General features: G+C 41.0%; 1 protein-coding gene across 2 annotated transcripts in view; it reads left to right on the top strand.

The window, feature by feature from the left end:
• dock11 (dedicator of cytokinesis 11) overlaps positions 1–13,797 on the top strand; it is a 64,549-nt gene that overhangs the window by 15,497 nt on the left and 35,255 nt on the right. For both annotated transcript variants that reach the window (XM_083937124.1, XM_083937123.1), the window contains exons 9-19: positions 346–425; positions 2,089–2,172; positions 2,424–2,564; positions 3,713–3,988; positions 6,871–6,993; positions 7,123–7,205; positions 8,009–8,131; positions 8,315–8,391; positions 8,995–9,179; positions 9,368–9,433; positions 12,425–12,517. In XM_083937124.1, coding sequence (XP_083793250.1) covers positions 346–425; positions 2,089–2,172; positions 2,424–2,564; positions 3,713–3,988; positions 6,871–6,993; positions 7,123–7,205; positions 8,009–8,131; positions 8,315–8,391; positions 8,995–9,179; positions 9,368–9,433; positions 12,425–12,517 — 1,331 coding nt within the window. The remainder of the gene's footprint in view (positions 1–345; positions 426–2,088; positions 2,173–2,423; positions 2,565–3,712; positions 3,989–6,870; positions 6,994–7,122; positions 7,206–8,008; positions 8,132–8,314; positions 8,392–8,994; positions 9,180–9,367; positions 9,434–12,424; positions 12,518–13,797) is intronic.

The raw sequence follows: 13,797 nt of genomic DNA, 5'->3' as shown, positions 1-13,797 counted from the left end.
ATATGTCTTGCCAACATCTGTGGGCCCTTTTCTTATATAATAATATACTCTCTGTAGAATGTTCTAATGAAACATTCAGCCCTAGTTTGGTCAGAGATGCTGATGAGAGACTGCAAGGCTGTCCATAAAGATGGAGGGGCACTTAGGGTTCACTCAGTCCATCATCTGTCATCTGGGAGGGAGCAAAATAGTAATAGCCTCTTTTTAATTTGGCCATTGCACTGTAAGATATTAGTTTGTCCTTCTGGGAACCATAACTTGCAGACAGCCACGTAGGGAGCAATCCGTGTGGGTGTGCATTCTGATGACCTTTATTAATGTGCTATCACTGTCCTGTTCAATCAGATGACGACACAGCCAGCCAGGGTAAAGGTGAGAGCCTCCTTGAGAGCCTGGGGAGGAGCCTACACCCTGAACTCATGAAGGTATGAATGAATGGATGAATAATTATGAGTTCAAATTTCAAGTGCATATTTTTTTGTATTTGACATGACAATTTTGTACATCCTTTTTGGTTTATTAATGCAATTATGGTTTATTTGTTAAATGAAATAACAATGAAAAACGCTGTCTCCTTAATTAAAGGTACTTTTTGAGATCATCTCAAAAATAACTCTGATCTTTTGTACAAGACCACATGTGTAATCTCTTTTTTCTAAATGTACATGATACATGATGGAAGAGCCATGGAGCTGCTCTTTTGTTGGACTCTGTGTTTGAGCCTGACAACAGCAGTGTTTATTCTACAGACTGAGCTGTTTTAATATGTCTATAAACCCAGAGCTGCATACAGACAACAAAGCCCTCTGTGCTCTGTGCTGCTGTTTCACTGCTTTTTGCTCTAGGCCACTCCAGCAGAGAGTTCCCCCTACACGCACAAGATCACTTGAGTTTGTCTGCAGGCTGGCCACAGTGAGAACAGGAGGAAAGGAGAAGAGGGGAATTAGGTGGAGATGGATTAGGGCTCATACAGTGACCTGAGTGTTTGATGTCTTTGTCTCCATTAGATACTCTTCTCCTCCTTTTGTCTGGGGCTGTTAACTGCTTTTCTTTTTTTCTGTCTTTCTCTGTCTGTATTTGTGTTGCTGTATTAGCACAGATGCTACTGTTTAGGGTCCATTACTGTGTGAGACCTATATCTCTAAAATGACACGTATATACAGTATTTATTTTATACGTATGAGAATACATACATGGCCCTATTTTTCTACAATAGAGGTTAAAGTGTTATGCCAGTGCAAAATCATCCCAGGGTCTTTTTCTGCACTTACATACATCAATAAGCCATCGAGACAGTTTTTTTCTTGTGTGAACTATTAACGGAGAAATCCTGGAGAGTCGCAAACAGCCGGACGTGGCTAACACTGATTAGCTCGGGGCAGTACGATGAAGGCATTCAAACGTCTTTTTTAACCACTAATACTGCTCAGAATAACAGCAAACCTCTGCAGTAGCATGAGAAGAGTCCTTACACAGAAAACAAAGCACGAATGGGCTCCTTCCTTTTGGATTGACTTTGGTAATCCACTTGGACTTTACTATGAGAGGAGCTGGTACAGGGGCCAGTAGGTAAGTCTTTAAAAACATTCTTTTAATAAAACTCTGGGTTCACCAACTACGTTGTTGGTGCTTTTTTTTTGTGTAGGGACTCTTTTCATGATGCTGCAGAGGTTTGGTGTTATTTGAAGCAGTATTAGTGGTTAAAAAAGAAAAAGTTTGAATGCCTTCACAGTACTGCCACAAGCTAATCACTGTTAGTAACGTCCGGCTGTTAGCAACACTAGGATTTCTCCATTAATAGTTCATACATGAAAAAAACTGTCTCGATGGCTTATTTGATGTATGTAAGTGCAGAAAAGACCATGGGATGATTTTTCACCGGAATTACACTTTAATTGTGTTCTATAAAGAATCAGCAGACATCAGCCAAATAACATATTTTAATACTAAAAGGCAACATATAATTATAATTGTAAGAATGCAGAGTAACAAAGTTAATCAGTAAATTCCAAATAAATAAATACCCACTACATTTGACTGTTATTCCACATTATTTCACTTCCATTCTTCCTCTCTGTGCGTCTGCAGTACGCCAGGGAGACAGACCAGCTCAATAAGATCAACAGGAATGAATGCAGACAAAAGCTTTTCTCTCTGGACCCCGAGACACAGGTATACCAGATGCTTATTTTATCACTCTGTTATCCTATGATTTATTTATTTCACTATTGATTCAGACTGTTTGATCTCTCTCCCCTTCCCACCGTTTCTTTCTCCTTCGTCTTCCTCCCTCTTTCCCTGCTTGCATTCTCTCTTATCCTCTCTCCTCTACAATCTTTCTCTTTTTCTTGTTTTATCTCCTGTTTCTATGTTCTCTCCTTTCCTTCCTTCCTCCACTCCCCCCTCCTGTCTGATATATCCAGAGGCTGGACTTCTCAGGCATCGAGCCAGACGTGAAGCCGTTTGAGGAGCGTTTTGGCCGTCGCATCGTGGTCAGCTGCCACGACCTGACCTTCAGTCTCCAGGGCTGCGTTAGTGAGAAGGGTGATGGCGTCCTCACCAATGTATGACCTGCTTATATGACTCTATTAATACCTCTACTACTTTCTATGCTTCGGATAAACTTTAACCTAAAGTAAATGACAGAAGACCTAACTCAAAATGTTAACAAAAATAAATATTATAATATATACTGTATATTTTCAGTTGTAAAAATATCTCTCTAGTAATTTTGTCTGTATGCATTTAAGCATCTCACAGTCTTATTCTTTACACCGCACAACTGCAGCGCTGCCCCAGATAATCCACCTTCATAATTCATGTTGGCCTGTCTGGAAGCAATGGAAATAACCAGGCCAAAATAAAACACAACTAGATATTTCTGTACTACCTGATTAAATCAGTTTGCATCAAGCAATTCCACACACTGACGTTGCAACATGGTATTGTTTTTTTCATCTAAGCTTGTTTGAAGTTTGTCTGAAGAATGGTGGAAATGTCTTCGAGGGGTTACACCTGAAGAGTTCCTGGCAGCATGAGACAGCAGCTTAGAGCGTGTGTCAGCACTGACTTTGTCTGAGTGGATTGCTGTAGTCATAAAACATTGAGTTGGACCTCCTCCTCCTTGCTTGCTGGTGAATTAGAGAGGCTGGTAGGAAAATTAAACTGACTCATATTTTGTGGTTTGCAGTACGCTCTCTCTTTCCCTCCCCCTTTTCTGTCCCTTCTTTCCCTCCACAGTTTATTGGATGGTTTGTCCATCATGCAGGATCCATCCGTCCTGGAATTAAGTGCACAGTCATTCAAAAATGTGTGTGCAGTGCTACCGTAGAGCCAACATTTGCTTCCACACTAGGGATTAACTAATAGGAGCCTGATCTATTTTTTAGAATGCTTTTTCAGGTTAGAGCAGCAGCCCCTCAAAATGTCTGCATGCCCCTGATGAATAGCATGGCAGATAAAGCTCTTAATTTGAGGTGTCATGTTGGAGGTTTCTGTCACATATTACATATACTGTACATTAGTGCAATGTAGATTTAAAATTTCTGAAAAAATAAATGAATAGTTGGGGTAAATTGAATTCTTAACGGAGGGATTAAGCTGAATAAAGTGTGAAATGTGATCCACAGTAAATGAATCCAGGGATACTCTAAACCCTGGCCGGTGGATTAAAGCGTGGAAAGCCCTTAACCGTCTCTCTGCTGCACCTCAGGTGGAACCGTTCTTCATCAGCCTCGCACTCTTTGACGTTTCCAAGAGCTGTAAAATCTCAGCAGACTTCCACGTCGACCTCAACCCGCCCTGCGTCAGGGAGATGCTGACCGACACCTCGGGCCAGCTCTCGCCTTCATCGGACTCAGAGGGAGGAGGAGGCAGGGAGGCAGTAGGAGGAGGAGGTGGAGTCATGGTGAACGGAGACTCTGCGAAAGGGAACGGCCTGCCAGTTCTTCAGAGGGTGTCAGAGGCTCTGCTGCGCTTCCCTACACAGGTAGAAACTTGGCTGTAATGAGATTGCTGTTTCATTGAGGAAATGACTCACTGAGAGTGAACAGCCAGTCACAAACTGGAGTGGAAGCTGATTCAATCTTCTATTATTCATACAGATTAAGGTGTAAATAGTACAATGCCCCATCCTTTTTGTTAAACATATTTTGAAACATTTTGACTTCTGAAAAAAACAAAAACAGAACCTAATTGACTGACTTGATGGGTAAAGGTGGAGCTGATCGAAATAAGTTTACAAAAGTAATGTAAAAGATGATAGTTATTTTGCTTATATAAACTCGTAAGTAATTCGTAATTAAAACATCTTTAGTACAGAACAGGAAAATGACCATAAAAATTTCAACAAAATGCTATATTGTATTAAAATGCTATAACAAATGTTATAACCACTAAAATATAACAGCAGGTTGTGCAACGATATTAAGGGGATGTGCAAAAGTTCACAGTATAGAATTATAATCGAAGATGTGTGTTAATGTAAAGCATAGAGATGGCTGTTTATTGTGTCAGGGGAGTGGTTCAAACCGTTTGTATCCGGGGTGAGAAGGGTCGGCTATAATCTATCCAGCCCGCCTCAGGGTTCAGGAGGCGTACATGTGTAGGACGGGATGCAGTCTGCCCTTGTCTTTGGTGATGGAGGAGGTGAGGATGGACTCGATGATGGCATTGTAGAAGTGTACCATCATCATCTTTGGCCAATGAACTTTTTTTATATGCAGCAGGAAGTATATCCTCTGCTGGGCTTTTTTATGATCCACTTGAGGTCCTGGGAAATAATGGTTCCCAGGAAGTGGAAGGACTCAACAGCTATGCGATACTATTAATCATTCTGTTCATTTATTATGCTCTCGTTATCCACTCCTTTAGATGTTTATCCCGTTTGTTTTTCATTTACTTTAGATGACGTATTGTATTTTTGTATATTAAGTCTCACTGTCACTTTGATCACTGCTGGGACCTCAGATTCAAATGTTGTTCTCTCAATGTGTCAACATGGTCTTAAAGAGCGTGAAGAACCTTGAACCTTGAACTGGGTCACACAAGGTGATGAAATCCACAACCATCTCCTCTGACTTCAGAGCGTGGGGAGCTTATTATCCAAATACATGATAGTGTTCTTCACATTGAATCCTCCCCTTCTGTGCTTTTCATTTTCATGCCATCGTAGTATTTCCAGATGAGAGTGTGTCTCCAAACAATGCTTGGTCCATGTCCACAAGACCTCAGTTTAGCTCATTCAGCAAACATTTGCAATAGATTTCAGAATCCCTTTAGTTTGCCAGTTTTATATCAGCCCAGTGCTTAAGGGCCATGTAAGCTTTATGTCTCCTCTCTTCTCTTTGCTGTATTTTAGTTGAGAGTTTATTTAATGCCCAAGTGTGAGTGTTACTCTTGGATCAGGCAACTCCTGTGCTGTGAGATCAGCACAGGACCCCCTCTTGGCCCATTAATATGATTAAGTCACTCAGCAAGACCTGTGCCTGTTGTAAATTAGTAGCAGTTAGGTTATAAAACGTACTCAGCTACTCACTTTTCCATTTCTGTGCTGCGAGACCTGACTGGGCAATCCCAGCAACAATCTGGAAACAGTAATAGCTTAAAGGTGGGAAGATAAATAGGGGAGAGTCAAACTAGCACTCAGAAACGGCCGACACAGTATCTCTAATAGAGAATGCAATTTTAAAGCTGCAGACATAAAATACAAGAACCATTCCAAGTCTAATTTATGAACTTAATGTTACCGTCTGCCAACCGACATCTGTGAAAGTTCTACACCAGCAGAACACACACATACAAACACATGCATACAAACAGAAAAGGCTCTACCTCTGTGATTAGTGTGCTATTATAGCTCGGCAGACCACAGTTTAATTTAGGTGCATTGGGTGTGGTCCAAGGACGGAGCCTCCGCCTCTTATATCTCTCCACTGCATCGGCAGCTCTCGGGAGGCCACAGCATCTGTTCCAGTTCATTACTTAATTCACAAACATAATACATTTGTCTAAGTGAAGGAGTTTCTCCTGGCTTCAAACTAGCCGTTGGTGTCCGTTTGTAAAAGGGAGCTATTCTAGGAAATATAATGATAAAATCTTTCAGCAAAATGTATGGCAACAAATCACAATGTCAAAGATAGAAAGCAGAAGCAGCTGTGTGTGTGTGTGGTTTTGTTAAAACTACAAAGTAAATGAGGGCAGTTTGGAGAAGATTGACAGAGTTGTGGCTTAGAGTGTAGCCAGGGAGTGTGTCTGTCTGACTGGCACCACGCTGGACTCTTCTAAGATGTTTATTATTTATGTGCAGTTTGTGATGCCTGCATCAATTTTGATTTAATGCTGCATTAGACGCTAAGATCCTTTCATCACTTACGCTGAAACTTGAATGACTTTTAAAATTAATTCCTGCTGCGTCCGTTTAGATTTTTTCCCCCCTTTTCCCAGAAACCTCTGTGGCGTTTATATCCACATATAATACTTCTATGAGCTCATACATTAGCATGAGCAGCCCGGTTTTGTCCGAATGTAATTTCTGTCCCCTTGAGATTGTTTATGTGAACTGACACTGCTCACCAGGCCAAAAATAGATGTGAGCCCCATGTGGTTTTCCTGTATAACTTCAGCTAACAGCAGCCACTTCCCCTGCACTTGCCTTTTAGAGAAGCAGTGGAGACTGAAACAGCATTTCAAGTTTGAATTACTGATGATGATTGCCTATGTATTTGAGTACCCACAGTGGTTTAGATAAGCTGGTTTCTAGAAGGAGGGTTGTAGAGACAAAGTCTGCTAATAAACACACATATAACCACAGATCTTTTCCTATAGTACAACCGTGTGTAACCCTAATTCATTTCTCCCTCTCTCCTCCAGAGTATCTTTTCAGTGACAAACCCCCATGCAGATATCTTCCTGGTGGCCCGTGTAGAGAAGGTGTTACAGAACGGCATCACACACTCTGCCGAGCCGTACATCAAGACCTCCGACATCAACAAGGTCTGCTGCTCCGGGTGTTTAACCTCATTGAAAGGCATACACACACACAAAAACAGCAGTGAGCTTTCCAGTTTAACATTTGGTCTTTGGCCTTTTTCTTCTGTTTTGTTTCCTACCATGTCTCTGCAGACTGCTCAGAAGGTGCTCAAAGCTGCCAAGCAGACATGCCAACGCCTGGGCCAGTACAGGATGCCATTTGCCTGGGCTGCCAAGTAAGACAGGAATAATCCATGAGTCAAAATATTACCCAGTAATGAATCTGTTCGGATCCATCTCTGGAATGGCCAAATACGAACCCTTAAAGTATGGCAAAAGTCCTGTTGACAGATATTTTGGTCAATTTTGAGATCGGGATTATGAGATCACTGTTACTGACTTTGGAAACATCATTATTGTGGATTTTCTTGAACGTTAAACATAATTTAACTATTTATTCAGGTTTTTGTTTATCAAGTCATTCCATAAGTATTTTTTTTAATCTTAATGTTTTTGTTTTCTGTCTGTTTAGTCGTTTTCTTTTCTTTCTTTTTTCTTTTTGTTCAGTTTCAATGTAATTACTGTCACTATTTCTTGTCATCTTTCTTCCAAAAAATAATAATTTATCTGAAAAACAAATTAAAAATGTAAAAAGAATAGATTCATTAATATAATAAGTGATTTATAAATATATATCATATAGGTTGAAGTAATTATAAAAAATAATGAATACATATAAATTGGATTGAAATGAATAATCAAATATGTTGTTGGTCACTTTGGTAAACTATATTCAACATGTTCCAGTGTAAACGCAGCGCTGTAACTCAAAGGAGAGCACCAGATTTATGAAACAAGAACGAACGAGAATATCATTGCGAATCAATGTGGCACAATAATTACATGTTATGTTTTTTAAATCTCTGGAAGCCCAAATCGTAATAAAAAAAAAAAAAAAATTATTTATTGCCCAGCCCTATCTTAGAGCCCATTCATTAATGATGCGTATGTGCTGTAGTCAAGTGTAATGTGTTTTCAGGCAGGTGTTCAAAGATGCTCAGGGCAGCCTGGACATGGATGGGAAGTTTTCTCCTCTCTACCGCCAGGACAGCAGCAAAGTCTCCACTGATGACATCATCAAGCTGCTGGCTGACATCAGGAAGTGAGTCATCACCACTCCTCTGAACCAGTGCCAGTGTATGCCTTTTAGGAGAAAATGTTGTGCATTAGAGAACAAATTTGGAGGTCATCTCATGAATAAATAGCACTTTATAAATGTAGAAAGCTCCTTAATTCAGACTTGATTGCATCTTGTTCTTCTTTTGAATCTCTTTTTCTTCATCAGACCTGAGAAGAGCAAGCTTCAGACCATCCCAGGACAGCTGAATGTCACCATTGAGTGTGTCCCACCTGACTTCTCAAGTATACAGTCATTTCTAAACACTCCCCTTATCTGATAATAATGAAGGAGTCCTGTATTCTCACTTCATGTTCCTGAAAAAAACCCAATATTTACTTTATATATAAACTTTGAGTAAACAGCTTTAGGAGCCTGTTGTAGTCTGCTGCTGCTGATCTTATCTTGACTGTGTCAAAGACAAAAGTAGAATGAGCTTCAATTTCTTGAGCAACAAGATTACGATCAAACAACAGTAGCAAGTGCATAGACCACACCTCTGGTTTCTTCACCACAAAATACATGTATGTCTGTAGAAAGAAAGCCCTTCAAATCCATTGGAAGTGATGAGTTAACAGCTGAAGACTGGCAGTGAATCAAAGTCATTTTGGGGGGAAAAGAGGGGAAGAATATGATGTGGTAGAAATTCAGGAGGCAAGAAAGTTGTTAAGATAATAAGCTGCCATGTTCATTTGATTTGCAAGGTCTCAGCTGTTTGCCCAACAAGTAGTCTCTACTTAGCCCAAAAATATACAGAATGACGTTGAGTTGACTCTTGGGACAGCACAAGAAACAGGAACACAGCAGCAGAGGTTTGGTTCCCTAACTTTTGCGCTCTGTTCCCCCAGATACGGTGACTTCCTCTTACGTCCCCGTCAAGCCCTTCGAGGACGGCTGTGAGCGAGTGTCAGTGGAGGTGGAGGAGTTTCTCCCTGAAGAGGCCAAGTACAACTACCCCTTCACCACCTACAAGAACCAGCTCTACATCTACCCCCAACAGCTGAAATACGACAACCAGAAGTCCTTCACCAAGGTGTGTGACTCTGAAAGTTAGAAGTTAAGAGTGGTGATGGAGGGAATGAATGATCAGAGTCTACAACAAGGATTGGTTTTTGTGTCATTGTCGTTGTCGTTGTCGTCGTTGTTTACACATGAATGATTATTTCACATGTTGGGTCACTCTCTCTTGCTCTGACTGATGTAATGTTTCCTCCACACCAGGCTAGAAACATCGCAGTTTGCATCCAGTTCAGAGATTCAGATGAAGAAGGTGCAACTCCTTTAAAGGTGAGTTGTATCAACGGTTTACTGTATTTTAATATGTAAGCTACTATTAATGTTAATGACACACAGACTAATCTTTAAAGCAATCACTGAGATGTGAGCCCCATGTGGTTTCCCTGTATAACTTCAGCTTACAGCAGCCACTTCCTCTGCACTTGCCTCAGGCCAGATCCAGAGTTTCTCAATGAAGGAGAAGGGGTGGGTGTGCTTCCAGCAGTTATTTTTTTACTTTCTATGCAGAAAAACCAAGTATAAATCATACCAGAGTAACATTTGATATTATTCTTGAAATCTCAGAGTCTTTTTCTTAAAGGTCCCATATTGTAAGAGGTGAGATTTCCATGTGTTTTTGATAATAAAGCAGGTGGAGGTGCTATAGTATACAGTATAAATACTGTGGAAGTATCAAAACACTCAATCCACAGAGAAATGCTCACAGCCTGTTTTCAGAAACTACCTTTAAATGAACTGTCAGGACTTCTGTACAGTTGTGATGTCACAACTATACTATATACACAGTAGGTAGAAAGATGCGATACAGTGCTGTTACAGTCATTTCCCTGGGCCTAAAAAGACAGGCGCTAAAATGGAGCAATTCAGACAGAGAATGAAAACAGTTGTTTTTTTAAAAACATTAAAGTGTGTAAACATGTTCTAGTAGAAACTCAAATTACGAACCTGAAATGGAGCATAATATGTGGTGTTTAAAGAACAATCATACTCCATTGTTGATACAATGATCCATCAACAAAGAATCTGAAACTACAAACACTTGAAATGATAAAATACTTGCTGAAGTTTTTTCTAAAACAGAGATGCAAATTATGAACAAGGAGTTTATAGGCTGACAGGAAGTGTCATCCAGAGAGAGTAGTGTATGATATGTGTATATGTTAATGACATTTTTGGTCAAAAGCATGCTCAGGACAATATACATGCACAAATACAGTGTAGATATAGTTTCCACTGAACAAAGGGAAATAAAACAGAATTAAAAAAAGAGGATCGATCGATTGGGTTAAAACTAGCACACATTTATTTTCAACAGACTAGCAGGAGCCTGGTGCAAGGGTGTCAGAAACAACAATATACTGTCATGTAAACTTGAAGGATGCCCTAAGTGAGATTTGATCAATAACAGAGTCCTCAAACATGATAAACTCTTCTTTTTATTGCTTTTCACAAAGTGGAAGTCAGAGTGCGGCTAAGGGGCCAGAAAAGGAGAAAGGAAACACTTACAGAAGCTGGTTATTATAGCTGGCAGGAGAAGATAATGAATGGTCACTCTTTTTCTCTCTTCTCTTCCTCGCTATTTCTCCCCGGCCACACATGTCAAATATTTGTGGATGGAAACAGTCGTCAAAGTCAGTGTGGATTGTTTTTCTTTTCACTTTTCCAGAGGGAGGGAAGAAAACAGCAATTCTTTGACTTCAACCGCCAAAACATTTGCACTTGATGCCCTTGATTAAGTTAGTCCAGACAGGCGTGCAGCCATGCGTGTTATACCTCAGATAGTGTACAGTCTGGTCCCAAACAATGCTTGGAGTACAGTGAGGCAGGAAGCTGTTTACAGACAAGAAGCAGGAGCCAGCAGCACACCTCAGGAGATTTGAATCAGAGGCAGCGGAAGACTCGACAGAGGAAATTCTTCTGGAGCTTTGCAACAGGAACGTGAAGAGGCTGTGAATTGAAACTACCAGGATCTTTAAGGCTTAGTGGTCCTGGTATCCCCATTTTTTCCAACTATACGCAGCACTATTGACCATTCAAACCCACAGTCATTGTCTCAGGTTCATTCGTCTGTGGGTTCACCTGAATGTCTGGCTCTAACAGTGCACTAGAAAACCTGAGTGGTACAGTACATGTGAGAACAGGACAGGCTCTCTGATAAGATCCGAGGAGGCAGCTCCTCTAGTCCTCTAGCCACGCCTGGACTCTCTTCCTCTTTCAGGTAATCAGGACTCTCATCAGCTCCCCTACACCGGCTGCTGCTGTAAGGGCCTCTGAGTGTCGGGTTTTACATGGTGGTACGCATCTACTGTACTGTACCTTGCGACCGCAGCAACAGATCTTTGCTGAAAATCTGTGTAATCCCCTCTCCCCCCTCCAGCTTCTTCCCAGACTGAGCTGAGCATTTGAACCCTGTCCTCTCTCTCTGGGCCTCACCCATCCTCCAGGCTCATCTAGTCCTCCTGCAGAGGCTCCAGCTTTTTTTTTTTTTCTGATCCCGGCTCCAATCAGTCTCAATTTTAATCATTTGGCTCCAGATTTCTGTCCTTCCTCTTGCCAGCATTGCTCATTATTGCTCATTAGAGATGACCACAACGGTTAGCATCCTAATTACAGTATCAAACCAGCCATGGGAACAGGTCTAAAGTTTTTGCTTCCCTTTGCTCGCCCCTCATTAGACATATCTTAGCAATATCAAGCATGACCTTGTCGTACAGGTTTAGATTTCCTACAGAACTTCTTCCAGCAGTGGCTGCTGCTCTGATACAAAACAGAGCCGTGGTTGTGTTTCTCCTAGAGTTTGAGCGTGCATTCATTAAAAAACAAATACACCCACATTTACATCTGCTAATGGCTCTAGTTGCCATTTGGAAAGTAAAATTATATTTAAGTCATCACATGTGGAGTTAAAGTGCTGTAATTGTTCTGTGTTTGTTGTTTTTTCTGTCATCATCATCCAGCAGAGGAGGCAAGGGCCTGCTGCTTCATTAAAATACAGTAAACAGTACTATGCAAGGCCTGAAAATGTATATCATTTTTCCCGATGAGGCCCGACTCTTCTCGTCAGAGGCTATGCTTTTGATCCTTTCAGGTTCCCCTCTTTGGTTTCTCAATTCTTTGTTTAATCTGTCGGTGCTTCAAAGGTGCATACAATGAAGGGCTTGCACACTCAGCCCGTCTTTTACTCCAAATACTGTCACTTACTCACCACTGTCACCCCAACATCAAAGGGCCAGTGTTTGATGACTGACGTTTGCCTTTCAGTGCATCTACGGCAAGCCGGGGGACTCACTCTTCGCCAGCAGCTCCTACGCAGCCGTCTTGCACCACAATCAGAGCCCGGAGTTCTACGACGAGGTGAGATAATTTACTCATTATCCTAACTGGCTCAAATTACACTTCACAGTAGATACACTGAGTTTTACATGCATGGTATTTATTCATTCTGTTAAACTTTTAACAGCATCAATCAGGTTATTTACACCTAATAAGATTTAAGAATTGGAACAATAACGAAACTCTGGTAACTATTCTCAAACTCCCTAGAACCAGATTATTTGAGCGGCAAATTCCTCAGCCAGCACTGAGATAATCCCATAAATCTGTCTCAGGGTAGAGCTGTGATCTCACACTAGACTGGTCAAACAGTCACAGACCCTGTTACACACACACACACACACACACACACACACACACACACACACACACACACACACACACACACACACACACACACACACACACACACACACACACACACACACACACATACATATATGAGGCCAGGAGCTCAGCGAAAGAGGTACGGTCAGGATACTGTGAGAGAGGTAGAGCAGAGGGGGTCCATATGGCCTTGATATCCAACGGATTAGGATTTTAGTACCCACATACACCCGCATGCACACACACGGAGGCACGCTCACTGGGATTAACCTCCCAGGCTTGAGCTTCCACTCGCATCTTGGAGAATTTTTGCCCAAACAGAACAACAATGACCTTGATTGTTTTACATATTTTGCCCTGATCGTTTTTATCCTCTAAAGTCAGGACACAAACATTGTCACAATCTTATGGAGGTCTCTACATTTCCCAAGAAAGACAACTGACACAACTGAATGATTAATGCTTGTGTCATCATTGGAGAGTCAGTCATGACATTCTTAGTTTGTTGGTTACTCGATCAGTTTAGTTGTTCTGCATTTGTCACTTCCTGTTAGAAAATCAGCAAGACATAGGGAAAACACATTTCCTTGCTGATGCTGCCCCCTAGTGAAAAATTGGTTTTATAGATTCCACTAAACTTTATTTTAGACATATACACTAAAGACATAAATACACATGGATCATTAAAAGTGCTTGATTTCTATATTTTGTGCAAGAATAGAAATTGAAGTTCTTTTGATATGTTTTTACTGTTTGTATTAGTAAACAGGCTGCGTTCGACCTGTGCCTCTATCTCTAACTTTATATTTTTTTCCTGTGTTAGAGACCACATATAGTCTGCCATCACTGTAACTCAGCACAATTGAGAAGTGTTGTTCTGTAAAGCCAGTGTTTCAAACTAGTATTTAGCGGGGGTTTTAAATTTGAGGAAATTGCCTGACATACAGTATAAGTGCAAAAAAATGTACACTTAC

The sequence above is a fragment of the Echiichthys vipera genome, assembly GCF_963691815.1.
Source record: "Echiichthys vipera genome assembly, chromosome: 22".
NCBI lineage: Eukaryota > Metazoa > Chordata > Actinopteri > Perciformes > Trachinidae > Echiichthys > Echiichthys vipera.
This window is presented reverse-complemented; position numbering and strand designations above follow the sequence as displayed.